Source organism: Sinocyclocheilus rhinocerous, unplaced genomic scaffold (assembly GCF_001515625.1).
Source record: "Sinocyclocheilus rhinocerous isolate Xijiao unplaced genomic scaffold, SAMN03320098_v1.1 scaffold442, whole genome shotgun sequence".
Lineage (NCBI taxonomy): Eukaryota > Metazoa > Chordata > Actinopteri > Cypriniformes > Cyprinidae > Sinocyclocheilus > Sinocyclocheilus rhinocerous.
This window is the reverse complement of record NW_015641030.1, coordinates 155,330-169,194: the sequence shown is the minus strand read 5'-3', so window position 1 is coordinate 169,194 and position 13,865 is coordinate 155,330. Positions and strand designations below refer to the sequence as shown.

Here is a 13,865-nt window from a genome sequence, read left to right as displayed (position 1 = left end):
ATTTTGTTTAAAATAGACTATACCAAATATTTATGTGCTATGCATTTTTATGCTTTATAGAGTGTTTAGAGTATTGTGTGATTGGCTTAGCAATATGCTAATGCTGAAACATTGTAAATATAATTCATTAAATACTGAAATGTATAAAAAATAGAGTATTTAACATACAGTATGTGACCCTGGACCACAAAACCAGTCTTAAGTATGAGTATATTTGTAGCAATAGCCAACAATACATTGTATGGGTCAAAATTATCGATTTTTCTTTTATGCCAAAAATCATTAATAATAATAATAATAATAATAATTCATACATTTATATAGTGCTTTTCTAGGCACTCAAAGCGCTTTACATTGTCAGGGGGGTATCTCCTCATCCACCACCATTAGGATATTAAGTAAAGATCATGTTGCATGAATATATTTTGTAAATTTCCTACTGTAAATATATCAAAACTTAATTTTGATTAGTAATATGCCTTGCTTAGAACTTAATTTGGACAACTTTAAAGGCAATTTTCTAAAAAACAATTTTTTTTTTTGCACTCTCAGATTCCAGATGTTCAAATAGTTGTATCTCGGCCAAATATTGTCCTATCCTAACAAACCATACATAAATGGAAAGCTTATTTATTCAGATTAAAAAAATTTGACCCTTATGACTGGTTTTGTGGTCCAGGTCGGTCACATATACTATTTTACCCAGTATCTATGTATACTATGTATTTTTGGACTATTTGTGTTTTTAACTTAGCAATATGCTGACATAAAAATGTTGGTTATAATGTTCCCAGATAGCACACTCACATCTGCAATATGTCTGTTAAAGATCGCTTCATCGGTAAAGCATCTGCTGTGTACAAACATCTGATAAATGTCTTTAAGATGTCAGTTTTTTAAATACATTCTAAATCACAAATGTCTATTTGACATCTGATAGAAAACGTCTTAAAGACCTATTGCAGATGGACAAACTAAAAAATACATCTTGCAGATCTAAATGGAGACATCAAATAGACGTCTCCGTGATGTACGTGTGCTATCAGGGTTATTTTATTCAATACTGCTAAGTATTAAAATAGTTCAGTTTAAAACTGGATTGTTTACTATCAATAAATCAAAGTATTGTGTTGGTAGTTTAGCAACATGCTAACATCAGTCTCTGCTTATGTAGATTGATACAGATTATGTTTAAGATGCTGTCTTAGTAGGGAGCTGCCTATATAGGAACTTACTAGGTTTTGGAATTGAAACAATATGTGTATGTGTACACATGTATATAAGGTTTGGGCTGGTAGCTGCCAGCATTGAGGAGTTGAGGGCAGCAGATTCCTAGACAGTGAGAGAGGGACACACATAACACACACACACATACACACACACACACACACACACACACAGGTCGCCGGTATTTGGACTTTGCTGAAGCATGCTTTTGTAACTGAGAGGGAATACAGCTGTAAAACACTGGCACACACACACACGGCTCTCCTAGTACAGGTCTGCTCTTGTTTCCTGCTGAAGTCAGTGCCTTTGAACTCTATGTAGAGACTCCTTTAGCACGTCATACACTCTTTTCCTCCTCCTTAGTGCGGTAGGAACGAAGGAAATTAAGGAATGAGCCCCAAACCAATCACGTCTGGCTTCTTTTGCTCTGGGGAGGTGCACTATAGCAGGTACAAAGACATATGTGGTACTGATAGATAGATAGATAGATAGATAGATAGATAGATAGGTGTGTATTTTGATATGTAAGATAAACAACATAATAAAGGTAAATATGCCATTGAAAGTCATTCTTGTCTGGTAATAATAAAAAAGTGAACTTCTGACACTGGTGTCTTCCATGTCACACCCTTCAGAGGTTTTGGTGCTGTGGTGGTCTTAGTGGCTTTAACATGTGGCCCTCCTTTGCTAGGAGAAGCATCTTGAAAAATTAATGTGTGTGGGTGTTCTTGTGTCTATTGATAGCTTTGGGTAATATGTAAAGCTCTTGAGTCCACCATAGGTTAGTTTCAGCCTCAAACAGACCATCTCATACATAAATGGAAAATCCAGATTCAACCTGATTGGCTGGCTATGACACAATGTCCAGTCATGGTACCATGGTAAACTGATGTGATGTGTCAGTGTGATTTTGAGTAGATGTATGAAGTCAGGTTTTGATCATCATCATGGACAATGATTAAATAGTTAACTCATTTAGGCATATTGTTTTGTCATTTATATTTCTTGCCATTGCCATTTGGTTTAATATTTTGTCATCTAATACAATGAAATGTATTAGTTTCAGTCTAGATATTTTGGGGGCCACTTTATGTATTTTAGGTTCAAATGTAAAAAGAATCTGTTGTAAAACACTCTGCCATAGTTACATTCAACTATGAACATGAGAACCACATACACGCACACAAACTCTTTCTTATGATATGATTTACAGAAGGCAATGATTACTACCATGTGAGCGGAACAAGAAATGAATACTCTCTCTTCTCTCTCTCTCTCTCTCTCTCTCTCTTTCTCTTGTGCCCTTTATTTGTCTCTCTTCCTCTCTACAGGAAGTAGTTAACTGATATGAAACAGGCCTCTCTGACACACACACACACATACCAACAATCCAAATTGGTCTTTAATAGGAAACAAATGGTTAAAAAAAGATATCAGAACTCACTGTTGTGAAGGAGAACAGACACAGATTATTGGAAGGATGGGTGAAAATAATAATTGTTCAGTTCAAGAAAAGAAAAAAATCCTCACAATTTATGGCCTGTATGTGCTATCATTCTTTGTGTTGTGCCTTCTAATAAGCCAAAATTCAAATGCTCAGATGCACAGACACACACAGTCGACACACACTCAGGGTATGGTGAGAGATATCAGTGTGCTTCAGTGCACCTGAATAGAGCAGGTGTCCTACATCTCCAATACACACACACACACACACACACACCAGGCAAACACAGAGTAGCTGATCTAAGCCAGATTGCTTTGATATGGTATCCCTCTCTATTCCTACAGGTGTGTGTGTCTTTGTGTTTGTTACACTTGTATTTGATATCATGGTCTACAGTTACCTAGAAGGACGTTTTAACAGAAAATTACAAGCCAGTTACTGTATTTATTTATTTACTTATTTTTAAAATCTTAAGTATTTGAAGTGTTAGTTTTTACAGCTTTTTCAACATTATGGGGCATTGGTAACATTTCATTTCACAGCATTTTTAAGCATCATAGGCATATTTATACTTCATTTTAATGGAATTTTTGGTTACAGTATGTTTTATATTTTCATTACATTTCTTAATGATTTAATTTTTGGCAGTGGCTATTTGCACTAAATGCCATAGATGCTATTTACACTAAGTGGAAATAGCAATGGGTTCTATTTACAAAAAGTGAAAATAGCAGTATAATAGTAGATGCTACTTAGTGCAAATAGTGGCAGATATTTGCACCTCAGTATTGTAGTAATTAAATAATAACATATTGAGTGTAAATTATAATTTTTAATAAAATTATTAAATAGATGCCACCTTATTGGGACAATAAAGCTCTCAATACACCTACCCCTAAACCTACACGATTTACATTTTATAATGAAATACCCGTAAGGCACTTTATTTCCACTTTTCAAAATTTTCCTTCATTTTTATTGAAAATAAATGCTTTTACAAACTGATATGTCATGGGAATGGGAGAAGAATGAGTTCGGCAAAAGGCAGATTCGAACTTTGGCCGATCGCGGTCACGTCAAACGTTACCGCCATGCACCTTACTTACTGCTGCTGTTGCTTGACAGGCATCTTTTGTAAATGTTGTGTAGCCCAACCACACGTTGGTAGGCGGAGTTAGTGTAAATAGCATCTGCTAACAAGGCGGGCTATTTGCACTTAGTGTAAATAGACATTCCATTAATTTTGACATTTTTGATAATAGAGAATAGCATTAGATGCATTAAATGATTGAAAGGGACACTAAAAGCATAGTTACAAAATATTTCTATTTATAGATAGAAATCTATAAATAGAAATCTATAGGGGGGGGCGGGATAAATCTAATAGACCATGCACTGGACTTATGGCAGAAAATTCAGTTTTACCATCACAGGAATAAATTACATTATAATTTTTTTTAATTGAAAATTATTTTCAATTGTAATAACATCTGACAATTTTACTGTTTCTACTGCATATTTATTCAAATAAATGCAGCCTTGGTGAACCTAAGAGACTTAATGAAATTGTCCATAAAAACCTTATTAAAACAGTGTTATTTTTTCTCACCATATTTTGGTCAACAGTTTGAACACAAACTATACAACATGGTTAATCTTTTCTTTCCAGCTACCGCAGAGTTACACGCTCCAACAGCGTCACCACTGCCGTTCAAGCTGATCTTGATCTTCTGGAGGGTCTTGGCGACGACCAGTTCACACAGACCCACCAGGGGCCCATTGTCCGCCAGCCATCCCGAGATTCAGCCACTTCTACTGTCAGCATCCAGGGCTCTGGGAACCACTACCATGCCTGTGTCCAAGATGACTACACCGACGTGGACTTTGACCCCTCCATTCTGCCCCCTCCAGACCCCTGGATGGATGGAGCCATGGAGGAGGCATATGCGAGTGGGGTGTCATGGTCCGTGTGTCCGCAGGACGGACGCTGGTTTCTGAAACTGCTGCAAGCAGAGGTGGAGAGGATGGAGGGGTGGTGTAAACAGATGGAGCAAGATGAGAGAAAGAATGAGCTCCCAGAAGACAGTGAGTGACTCTGAGATAATGACTATCAAAAAAGTAGTAGGCTGCCTATCTAGACAACATTATTAGGCATTCATTATAGATGTTGTAGAAGTTTCGATGGGTCACTGTAGACTATACACTCATTTAGATTGTTCGATTCAACAACATTTTGGGTATTATAGACTCATTCAGAATGTTCGATTCAAATGCATTTGGATCATTAAAGACTCACTTATAATATTTGATTTAACTGCATTTTTGAGCATTAGAATGTGCGATTCAACTGCATTTTGGGTCACTGTAGAATAATTTTAAACGTTAGGTTAGATAGGGTCATTGAAGACTTATTTAGATTGTTCGATTCAACAATATTTTGGGCATTATAGACTCATTCAGAATGTTCGATTCAAATGCATTTGGATCATTAAAGACTCACTTATAATATTTGATTTAACTGCATTTTTGAGCATTAGAATGTGTGATTAAACTGCATTTTGGGTCACTGTAGAATAATTTTAAATGTTAGGTTAGATAGGGTCATTGAAGACTTATTTAAATTGTTCGATTCAACTGCATTTTGGTAAAGACTGAAGACTCATTTAGAATGTTTGATTTAACTGCATTTTTGGGCATTAGAATGTTCAACTGTATTTTGGGTCAGTGTAAACGTATTTTGAATGTTCGGTTCAACAGCATTTTTGCTCATTGAAGACTCATTTCAACAGCATTACATTTCTCGAATTTTCAATTCAATATCACTTTTTTGGGAGATTTGCATGTTTGGTTTCAACATTCCAAATGCATCTTTGATAAATTCTTTCTAGGTGGGCAGCTCACAATTTTAGAGTTATTCTACACTACACAGGAAAGTAATTTTAGCAAAATGGCTTTTGTAGCTAAATCATTGAATTTTCTAATTCCACCATGTTATTTTAAAGTCAGGTAGTCATTTTGTTGCAAAACTAGAGTGACATTTGTACAGACGGTGTCTAAGTCATTTGGAGAATAATCAGCCACTTTAACAAAACTACCAGTGCACAAGGTCATTTCACAGTCTGGTTACCTCCGGCTGGACTCTTTCATTTTATCCCACTTCCTGCCTTTTCCTTGCTCAAGCACACACACCCACACACACGGCGCAGTGACCATCTTCGTGTCAGTCACAAAGCCTGCTTGTTCATCTATCTCCTGTTTGTCTCCCTCTCACATACCAGACATTTCTACCAGCAGGGAGCCACCCATCTCCCTCGTTTCTTTCGCTCCCTCTTTCTCTGTATATTTTCTTTTTCCTCTCACTGTTTCTATATCTGTCTCCTTCCACTCTCTCTCTTCTCTAACCCTTCCCTCTTTCCCTGAATACATAAAATATGCTAATCTGTCCGATGACAGCACATTGTTTGCCATATGGTCTCTTGCTGCTGCATATGTTAAACAGAGCGAGTTCATTTCGTCGGCTCTCTGTTTAAACTGCCTCATGGCTCCAATCCACAGAGACACGCTGCAGTCACTCCTCAGGCCACAGCAAAAGCCTTTATATGACCCCCGCATGGCAAACATTAGCTTCCTTTAAGAGAATTCACCCGTTTGGCAATCTGATATGCTATTTACTCTTTTTCACTTTTAATCTATCTTTTTTACATCACATTCTTGATCTGTATGTGTGTGTGTGAGTGTCTTGGCTCGTTGGCTTTGGCGGGTGTTTGTTTGGTGTGCATGGTAAACACTCCCCCTGCTCCTCTGGTTCCTGCATTTGGGTTCCCAAGCCTTAGATATTTATGACCCTTTCTCACTTCAAAGAGAGAGCATTTAAACATTAACCGAGTGTCTAAGCCTTTGCGACACACACACACACACATTCACTAATGTGTTACTGCATAGAATCTCACATACTGTGCTCTCATCAACTTTTCAAGCTACTTAATCCAGTTTTCTTTTACTAAACTTGTTTTCCACAGCTGATTTTCTATTCTTTTTGTCTGTTTAGTTCTCGGCAAGATTCGTAGTGCGGTGGGTAGTGCGCAGTTGCTGATGTCGCAGAAATTTCAGCAGTTCCGGGAGCTCTGTGAAGAAAACTTGGTATGTATGGGGCACACATCCATCAGCCAATCAGAGCAGAGCTGCACTTGGTAACTCCGCCCTCGAATGGCAATGTTAGCCTGAGCAGTATTAAATCAGTATTACCCAATGAGATATTATGTCTTTTTTTTTTTTTTTTTTCAAATTAACAGATGTTTTGTGTATAATCTGTTCTCTGGCTGTCAGAATCCCAATGCCCACCCACGGCCCGTGTCTCAAGATCTGGCAGGATTCTGGGACATGCTGCAGCTGTCCATTGAGAACATCAGCCTGAAGTTTGATGAGCTACACCAGCTGAAAGCTAACAACTGGAAAGCACTGGAGCCTCCTGAGAGAAAGGTACAGATTTTACATCACAAATCCAGATGCATTACACACTCTCTAAAAATGGCTAAGAATACCACAGTTGACACATATTAATTTGCGACGCAGTATAAATACAGTGCAGTGCCATTTCGTTGGCATGCTTAAGATAAATGATTGGTGTATTGTAACTGTTCGATATATGTATGTCAGAGTAGATGTCATATTATTTAATGCAAACAAAAACAAGACTGTGAGGGGTGGAAGAGTATTCTGTTCAATATGCCATTCTGTATTGAACAGTTCCCCCAAATTTAAATTCTGTCATTGTTCCAAACTGGTATATTTTTCCCTTAAAAATTAACTGTTTTGACTAATTGTACAGTTTGCTTTTTCATCACATATGAATGAAGCCTGAGGCCTTCAAGGGCACAAAGAAGGGCACAAACACAGCACGTAAGCATTATAAAAGTAGTCCATATGACTTGTGCATTATGTTCCTGGTCTTCTAAAGTCATATGATAGCTTTGTGTGAGGTAAAAATCAAAATTAGAGTCATTATATCAACTGTTAACTGTTGCCATCAGAAATTGAGCCACTGAGTTGAGAATCGAATCAGTCCAATTTGTCACCTAATCATTCGGATCACTGTTGTGAACTGGTTTATGTCTTAAAAATTGTGTAAGCTAAACCAAATGATCATTAAAACGAATCAAAAGAATCATTTGTTAGTGAATCAGACATAACTACTTCTCTCATAAATTCTTATGAACAAGCCAAGGAGTGCTAGGACAGATGTCAAGTCACATGGACAACTTTAACAATGCTTTTATGGTGCTTTTGTGTCCTTTTTGAAGCTCCACAGATCCAGTTCCTATTTATAGGAGTTGCACGGAAAAGAACAACCAGCAAATTATTCAAAATTTCAGCACAAATGTATTGAACAGACAGTTTTCTGTATTTGCATTCAGTTAAATATGGCGTGACCTCTGACTCTAAGGTCTATTGCTTCATTATTTGAATGTTATTTTATTCATGAATGTTGCATGTGTTATGCTTTGATCTGATTTGTTTTGCTCATTTTCTTGTTTGACAGTGATCTGGTTTTGAGGCGATGCTCCCAAATTGCACGCTACATGTGCTTTACATCCAGTGGTCCCGTTCACCTCATACCAAATGGGTTGAACTCTTAGCTGGCAAAAATGGATCACTTAATGTATTTGGCTGATGCCTGGCACTCAAACACAACTAAATATTGCCGGTGACCCAACAGATGACCCCACAATTGCATGCATTAACAGTGTTGTGTTAAGTCGAGGAGTGGCACTAACCAGTTTGTCGTTGCTGTCCAGGAGAGGCGCGTGCCCCCTCCAGTACCCAGGAAGCCGGGGAAAGGTCCCGTGCTGCTAATGAGAGACCGGTCTTTGGAGGGCTCCCAGCGGTTGGAGGCCCGTAAGCGGCTGTTAGCGGCTAAACGCGCTGCTGCCTCTCAGCGCCAGAGCTCTGCCACAGAATGCGCCGACAGCATCGAAATATACATCCCAGAGGCCCAAACACGATTATAAACACTGAAATCCAGGTGCTCAGAAGCCTAAATAGACACACACACACACACACATCTTCAACCATAACACAATAGCACTGAATGACAAAGGCAGGGTAGCTGTAACATAATCACTCCTCTTTTCTTGTGTAAAGGAGAGTTTCTTCACTGTGGGCTTCTACTGTATGTATTTACGACTTAATTTTACTCTCTTCCTCCGTCCTGCCATTTGCGATGTAGCTCCCTTGTTAAACTCCCAAAGACTTTTAATATTTCTATTAGACACTCTATATTGTTAAAATAACCAATAATATATATATACTCATGCCTAAAATACAACATATTATTATGTCTGTTGATATTACTACCCAAATAATGCACACTGCTGAATCTTATTATGTAATTTGTAGTTTTTTTGCAGTTACCGTGTAAGAGCCATGTCTTGTGTTCTCAAAGAGGACATAACTTCTAAAAGGGCAACATACCGATCACTTCTGAAGATTTTAACGCCAATGTAGCCACAAATTCAGTGTATGTATGTAAATGTGTGTGTCAGGCTTTTAGTGCATGTATTACACTCTCTCACATGTCACCCTGCACCTCTGAGACAGGGCGAGGTTGTTCTGTTTTCAGTATCAGGGGATAGAATGGAAAAACCACCTCTTCTCTTCTTTCTTTTCATATTTTTCAACCTCCCACTCGGTCATCCTCTCCCGTCCTCTCAAACCATCCTATCTCCTTTCCTGTTTACTCACTATCATCTCCCCTCAGCAGAACCACTGGACATAGATGTCCATCATATCTATCAAGCGTGCCACTTTTATCTGTCAGCGCTTAACATGTTCACGTCATTGACAGAAGCGCTGTCAGAACACGCCACTCTTCACGGCTCTGATTCATTAGCCATTCATAAATTAGCAATGTGTCACATTATGAAACGTTACATACAGGCAGTCAGGAATTTCATTCAGCATTAAGCCCTGTTCACACTGACAGCGATATAGTGATGCAAAGTCTTTATTTGTCAAAGATTTCAGTGACATGAACAAGGTGGTGCAATGTGGCCATATCCAATGAATTGCTACATTATTTCTTTTGGTTGCGACTAAGTCAAAACAATTCCAATTATGAAATAAATATTCACAGTCTATAAAGCCAAAATTGTGACCCACAATTGTGGCTTTGTGGATTGTGAATTTTTATTTCATAATTGTGATTGTTGTGACTTAACGTAGTAATTATAATTTAGGTTAATTGCGACTTTATATCGTTATTATAACTATTTATCACAATTGCGTTTAACATTCAAACAGTATATCACAAGAGATTTTATTTCTCATAATTATGATTTTACGTAATGTAATTGTGGTTTTAGATGTTAATTGTGATAACATAATCGTGACTGTTTCTCGCAATTGTGTTTTCATGTGTCATAGTCACACAATGTATTACAATTGTGACCATATATCACGATATATTTTATAGGCCTATCTCTTAATTGAGACTTTACTTCATATAATTGCGGTGATAATAGTTGAATTTTAGGTGATAATTGTGATTTTATATCGTAATTGTGACTTTATTTTTCGCAATTACGTTTTTATATCTTTTATATAAGTCGCATTATTAGAATACCTCAGTTGTGATTCTGTATATCACAAGAGATTTTTTTCTCGTAATTGTGACTTAATGTTTTTCCAATTTTAAGTGATAATTTTGAGTTTATATCGTAATTGTGGTTTTATTACTTTTACTCTCATAATAAATATATCACAGTTGTGACCCTATATATCAGGAGAGATTTTATTTCTCGTAACTGTGGCTGAACGTAATTACAAACTTATGTAAAAAAAAAAAATCAACTTTATTTCTGAATTGCGGCTTTATTTCTCACATTGTGACTATATCTTTATACCTCACAACTATATTTTAACTTTATGGCTTATTTAACTTTAAATAAAATTGCTGTCAATGTGAACGGCCACAACAAGACAGGTCATTTTCGAATTCTATGGCATTAAATAGCTCCGCCCACTGTGAAATCTCATTGGTTTATTCTGCTCTTCATAACTAAACATTAAACATCTGATTGGCTGTGATAATGTCAGGTCACTCAGCAGTTTCTCCTTCAGTATGGGCAAATTATCTTGGCAGTAAACGCATCACATCGTGTCCTGTTAGGACATTTTGTTGAACTTGGCATAAGATTCTTTTTTTTTTTTTTAAATGCACATTATTTAGCATATTTTGTAAATATATAAATGAATTATAAAACTCCTTCCTGACTGCTTACTAATATAGCTCCTCACTATATTGGTCTAAATGTTTGTATAAATTAATATAAAGTAAAATATCAGTATTTTATAATGGAGAGATATTTAAGACCCGAATAAACACATTTAAACTTGCAGACCATCATTTTCCTCTTTACTATTGCTTATGACTTTCAATAATGCTTAAAGTATCATTTTAAATAATACAACTGCAATGTCACAGCTCGATAAATGTAATACATACACATTTTAGTTAAAAACTCAAATTTTGATGAGTAATTTATTCATTATATTTATAATCACAAGCATGATAGGCCAAGTCAGTCAAGTGTGTGTGTGTTTTCCACATCAAGTGCATGTACCCAAGTGCTTCCTAATTGACCTGAAGGCATCTCTCTTTTTTCCAACCGATATGTAGCACAGTTGATACTTTGTAATATAGATCAGCTAATTTCTTTTGTTTTTATTTATACAAAGGTGTATATACTTTCAGCAACCCTGCGGAGACAGTGCAAGTAAACACATGTATCAATGCAGAGCACATAACATCAGTTTATTATTTCTATTTAAGGAAACCTACTTTAACCATTGAATTACACTCTTGTGCTGCTCATGTAATAGATTTGTAAACAGCGCTGCATCATAGTTGCACTGACAGGTTCCTCAATACTAGTCAAAACCTAACTGCACTGTCTCATATTTTTCAATAACTGATAATACTAATTTGCACTTGTTAAATATGTTAAATAAACAGAGCTATTTCTTTTTTCTTTCTCAGAATATTTCACTGTGGATAGACACATCACTATAAATATATATATTGATATTAATTTCCCAGCAGCCAATGTGCAGCCATTCTCTTTTCTTCATAGACAGTTCAGTTGCATTGGCTTTAGTTTGATCCTGTAGGTGTTTATCTTATTAACTAAACTCTTAGTTCCAGTTATTATGCACTAGAGCCCTTCTACTGTGGTTAATGTTTGTTTGAAATATTATTGATGTTTAAACGCTCGGCCTTAATTTACGAATATATGATAGTCATGCACAACGTAGCCTCAGGGGAGACTATATAACGTGTGTATGTGCGTGTGTATGTTTGTGTATGTGTATATCATGAACAGGTCTTATACTGGAGATGTTACAGTACCAATTAAAGCATTCAATATTGATGACAAAATAGCCATTCATATTGATATTTCTGTATCAATGTGTTCAGTAGTATTTCATGGCATTTACAGTCCAAATTTACACCAAAATTAGGAATAATTTTGTTTTGTTTTGGACAATCAGTGATTAACACAAAGGAAATCCATATCATTTTATTTGTAAAAAATGATATAAATAAAATACTGAAATGTTTATTGAAATATTAATTGATTACATTTCATTTTTAGTATTTAAAAAGATATTTATGAGACATAGAGAGATATTTTGAGAGACTATATAGCACTTAAGTTTTTGCAGAAAGTGATCACAATCTCATTTTCTTAACTGTTGTCATTCACTGATGTGAAAATATCAGTTTATATCTGGCAACATGATAAGTCCTGACTTTTTTGAGGGTTTTATCTCCCAAAATAGAAGATTAGACTGCGTATTGTTGCCAAAATGTGGACTGTGCACACACCACAATGTTTTGGGAAATGAAGACAGGATATTATGTATTTACTGTTCTAGTAAAAGCATAAATTTGATCAAAATGACTGTGTGTAAATACATGAATGTTCTTCATTGTAAATGTAACCTACATCTAAGGATATCTTACTACTTACATTTTGTATTTATTGTAACAACACTGTTGATGTTATGGCACGTGTGAAATTTTGATCATTAAAACATTACAGATGCTCACAGCCATGGAGTGATTCATTTCCAAATAAATGTTTGTTCTATCCTGAATGAATGAATGAATGTTTTACATGGAAGCCTGTTTATACATTTCCTACTTTTTTCCTCAAAATTGCAACTTTGTGTCTTACAACTGTGACTATATATTTTGTAATTGTCTATATTTCTCAGAATTGTGACTTTAATTGTCAATGTTGCGACATCTCGCAATTATAAAAGTCCCAAAAATTGCAATTTAATCTCTCATAATTGAGACATTTATCTCAGAGTTGTAACTTTGTTTGTCATAATTGTCTTTATTTCTCATAACTGCGACTTTATTTCTCCCAATTGAAACCCAGTTATATCTCACAACTGTGTTTATATTTCTCAAAAACTTTTTGTAAGTGTTGCAACATATTTTAAAATTATGACTCACAATTATGACTTTCATGTAATTGCAGATTTTTCACTTATGTGACATCTCACAAGTACAGCTTTATATATCACAGCTGTGATTGTATTTCTCGTATTATATATAGTGTGACCGTTTTCTCATAATTTACATTATTTCAAGTAATTGCGACTGTTGTAATTGTAACTTTATTTGACACAATTGCAACTATTTCTCATAGTTCTGATTTTATATCTCACAATTTGGCTTTTTATCTCACAGTTGCAACAATTTCACATAAGTACATCTTGATTTTTTGTAATTGCAACTTTATTTCCCACTGTTGTGACATCTCACAATTATAAAATCAGCTGGGATTTTATTTCTCATAATAGATACATAGCTCACAATTGTGACATTGATATATCATAATTGTCTTTATTTCTTGTAATTGCAACAAGTTGACTATCACAATTTTAAACTTTTTGTCTTTGTCTCATAATTGTGATATGTAATGGTGACTTGCATATCTTTTTTTCCTCACAGTTTTGACTTTATATCTCACAATCTTTCTGGTTTTAAACTTCCTATTACCTTTTACATACTTTCCTACTATTAACTAGGCTTCATAGTTTTAAATCACTGCCTGAGGCCTGAGTAGGAGAACAGATCTTCTTTGACTCTTATTAATAGACACCTTCAGGCATCTCC

General features: G+C 35.7%; 1 protein-coding gene across 8 annotated transcripts in view; it reads left to right on the top strand.

The window, feature by feature from the left end:
- The window catches only part of LOC107754193 (disks large-associated protein 1-like), a 137,416-nt gene extending 126,542 nt beyond the window's left edge, over positions 1 to 10,874 (top strand). For 6 of the 8 annotated variants that reach the window (XM_016570556.1, XM_016570555.1, XM_016570554.1 and 3 more), the window contains 4 exons: positions 4,344 to 4,759; positions 6,723 to 6,814; positions 7,001 to 7,153; positions 8,470 to 10,874. In XM_016570556.1, the coding sequence (XP_016426042.1) occupies positions 4,344 to 4,759; positions 6,723 to 6,814; positions 7,001 to 7,153; positions 8,470 to 8,682 (874 nt within the window). In that variant the 3' untranslated portion in view covers positions 8,683 to 10,874. Of the gene's footprint in view, positions 1 to 4,343; positions 4,760 to 6,722; positions 6,815 to 7,000; positions 7,154 to 8,213 lie in introns of all 8 variants that reach the window. The other 2 variants (XR_001641552.1, XM_016570559.1) reach the window with 2 other exon arrangements.
- The last annotated feature ends 2,991 nt before the right edge of the window (positions 10,875 to 13,865 follow it).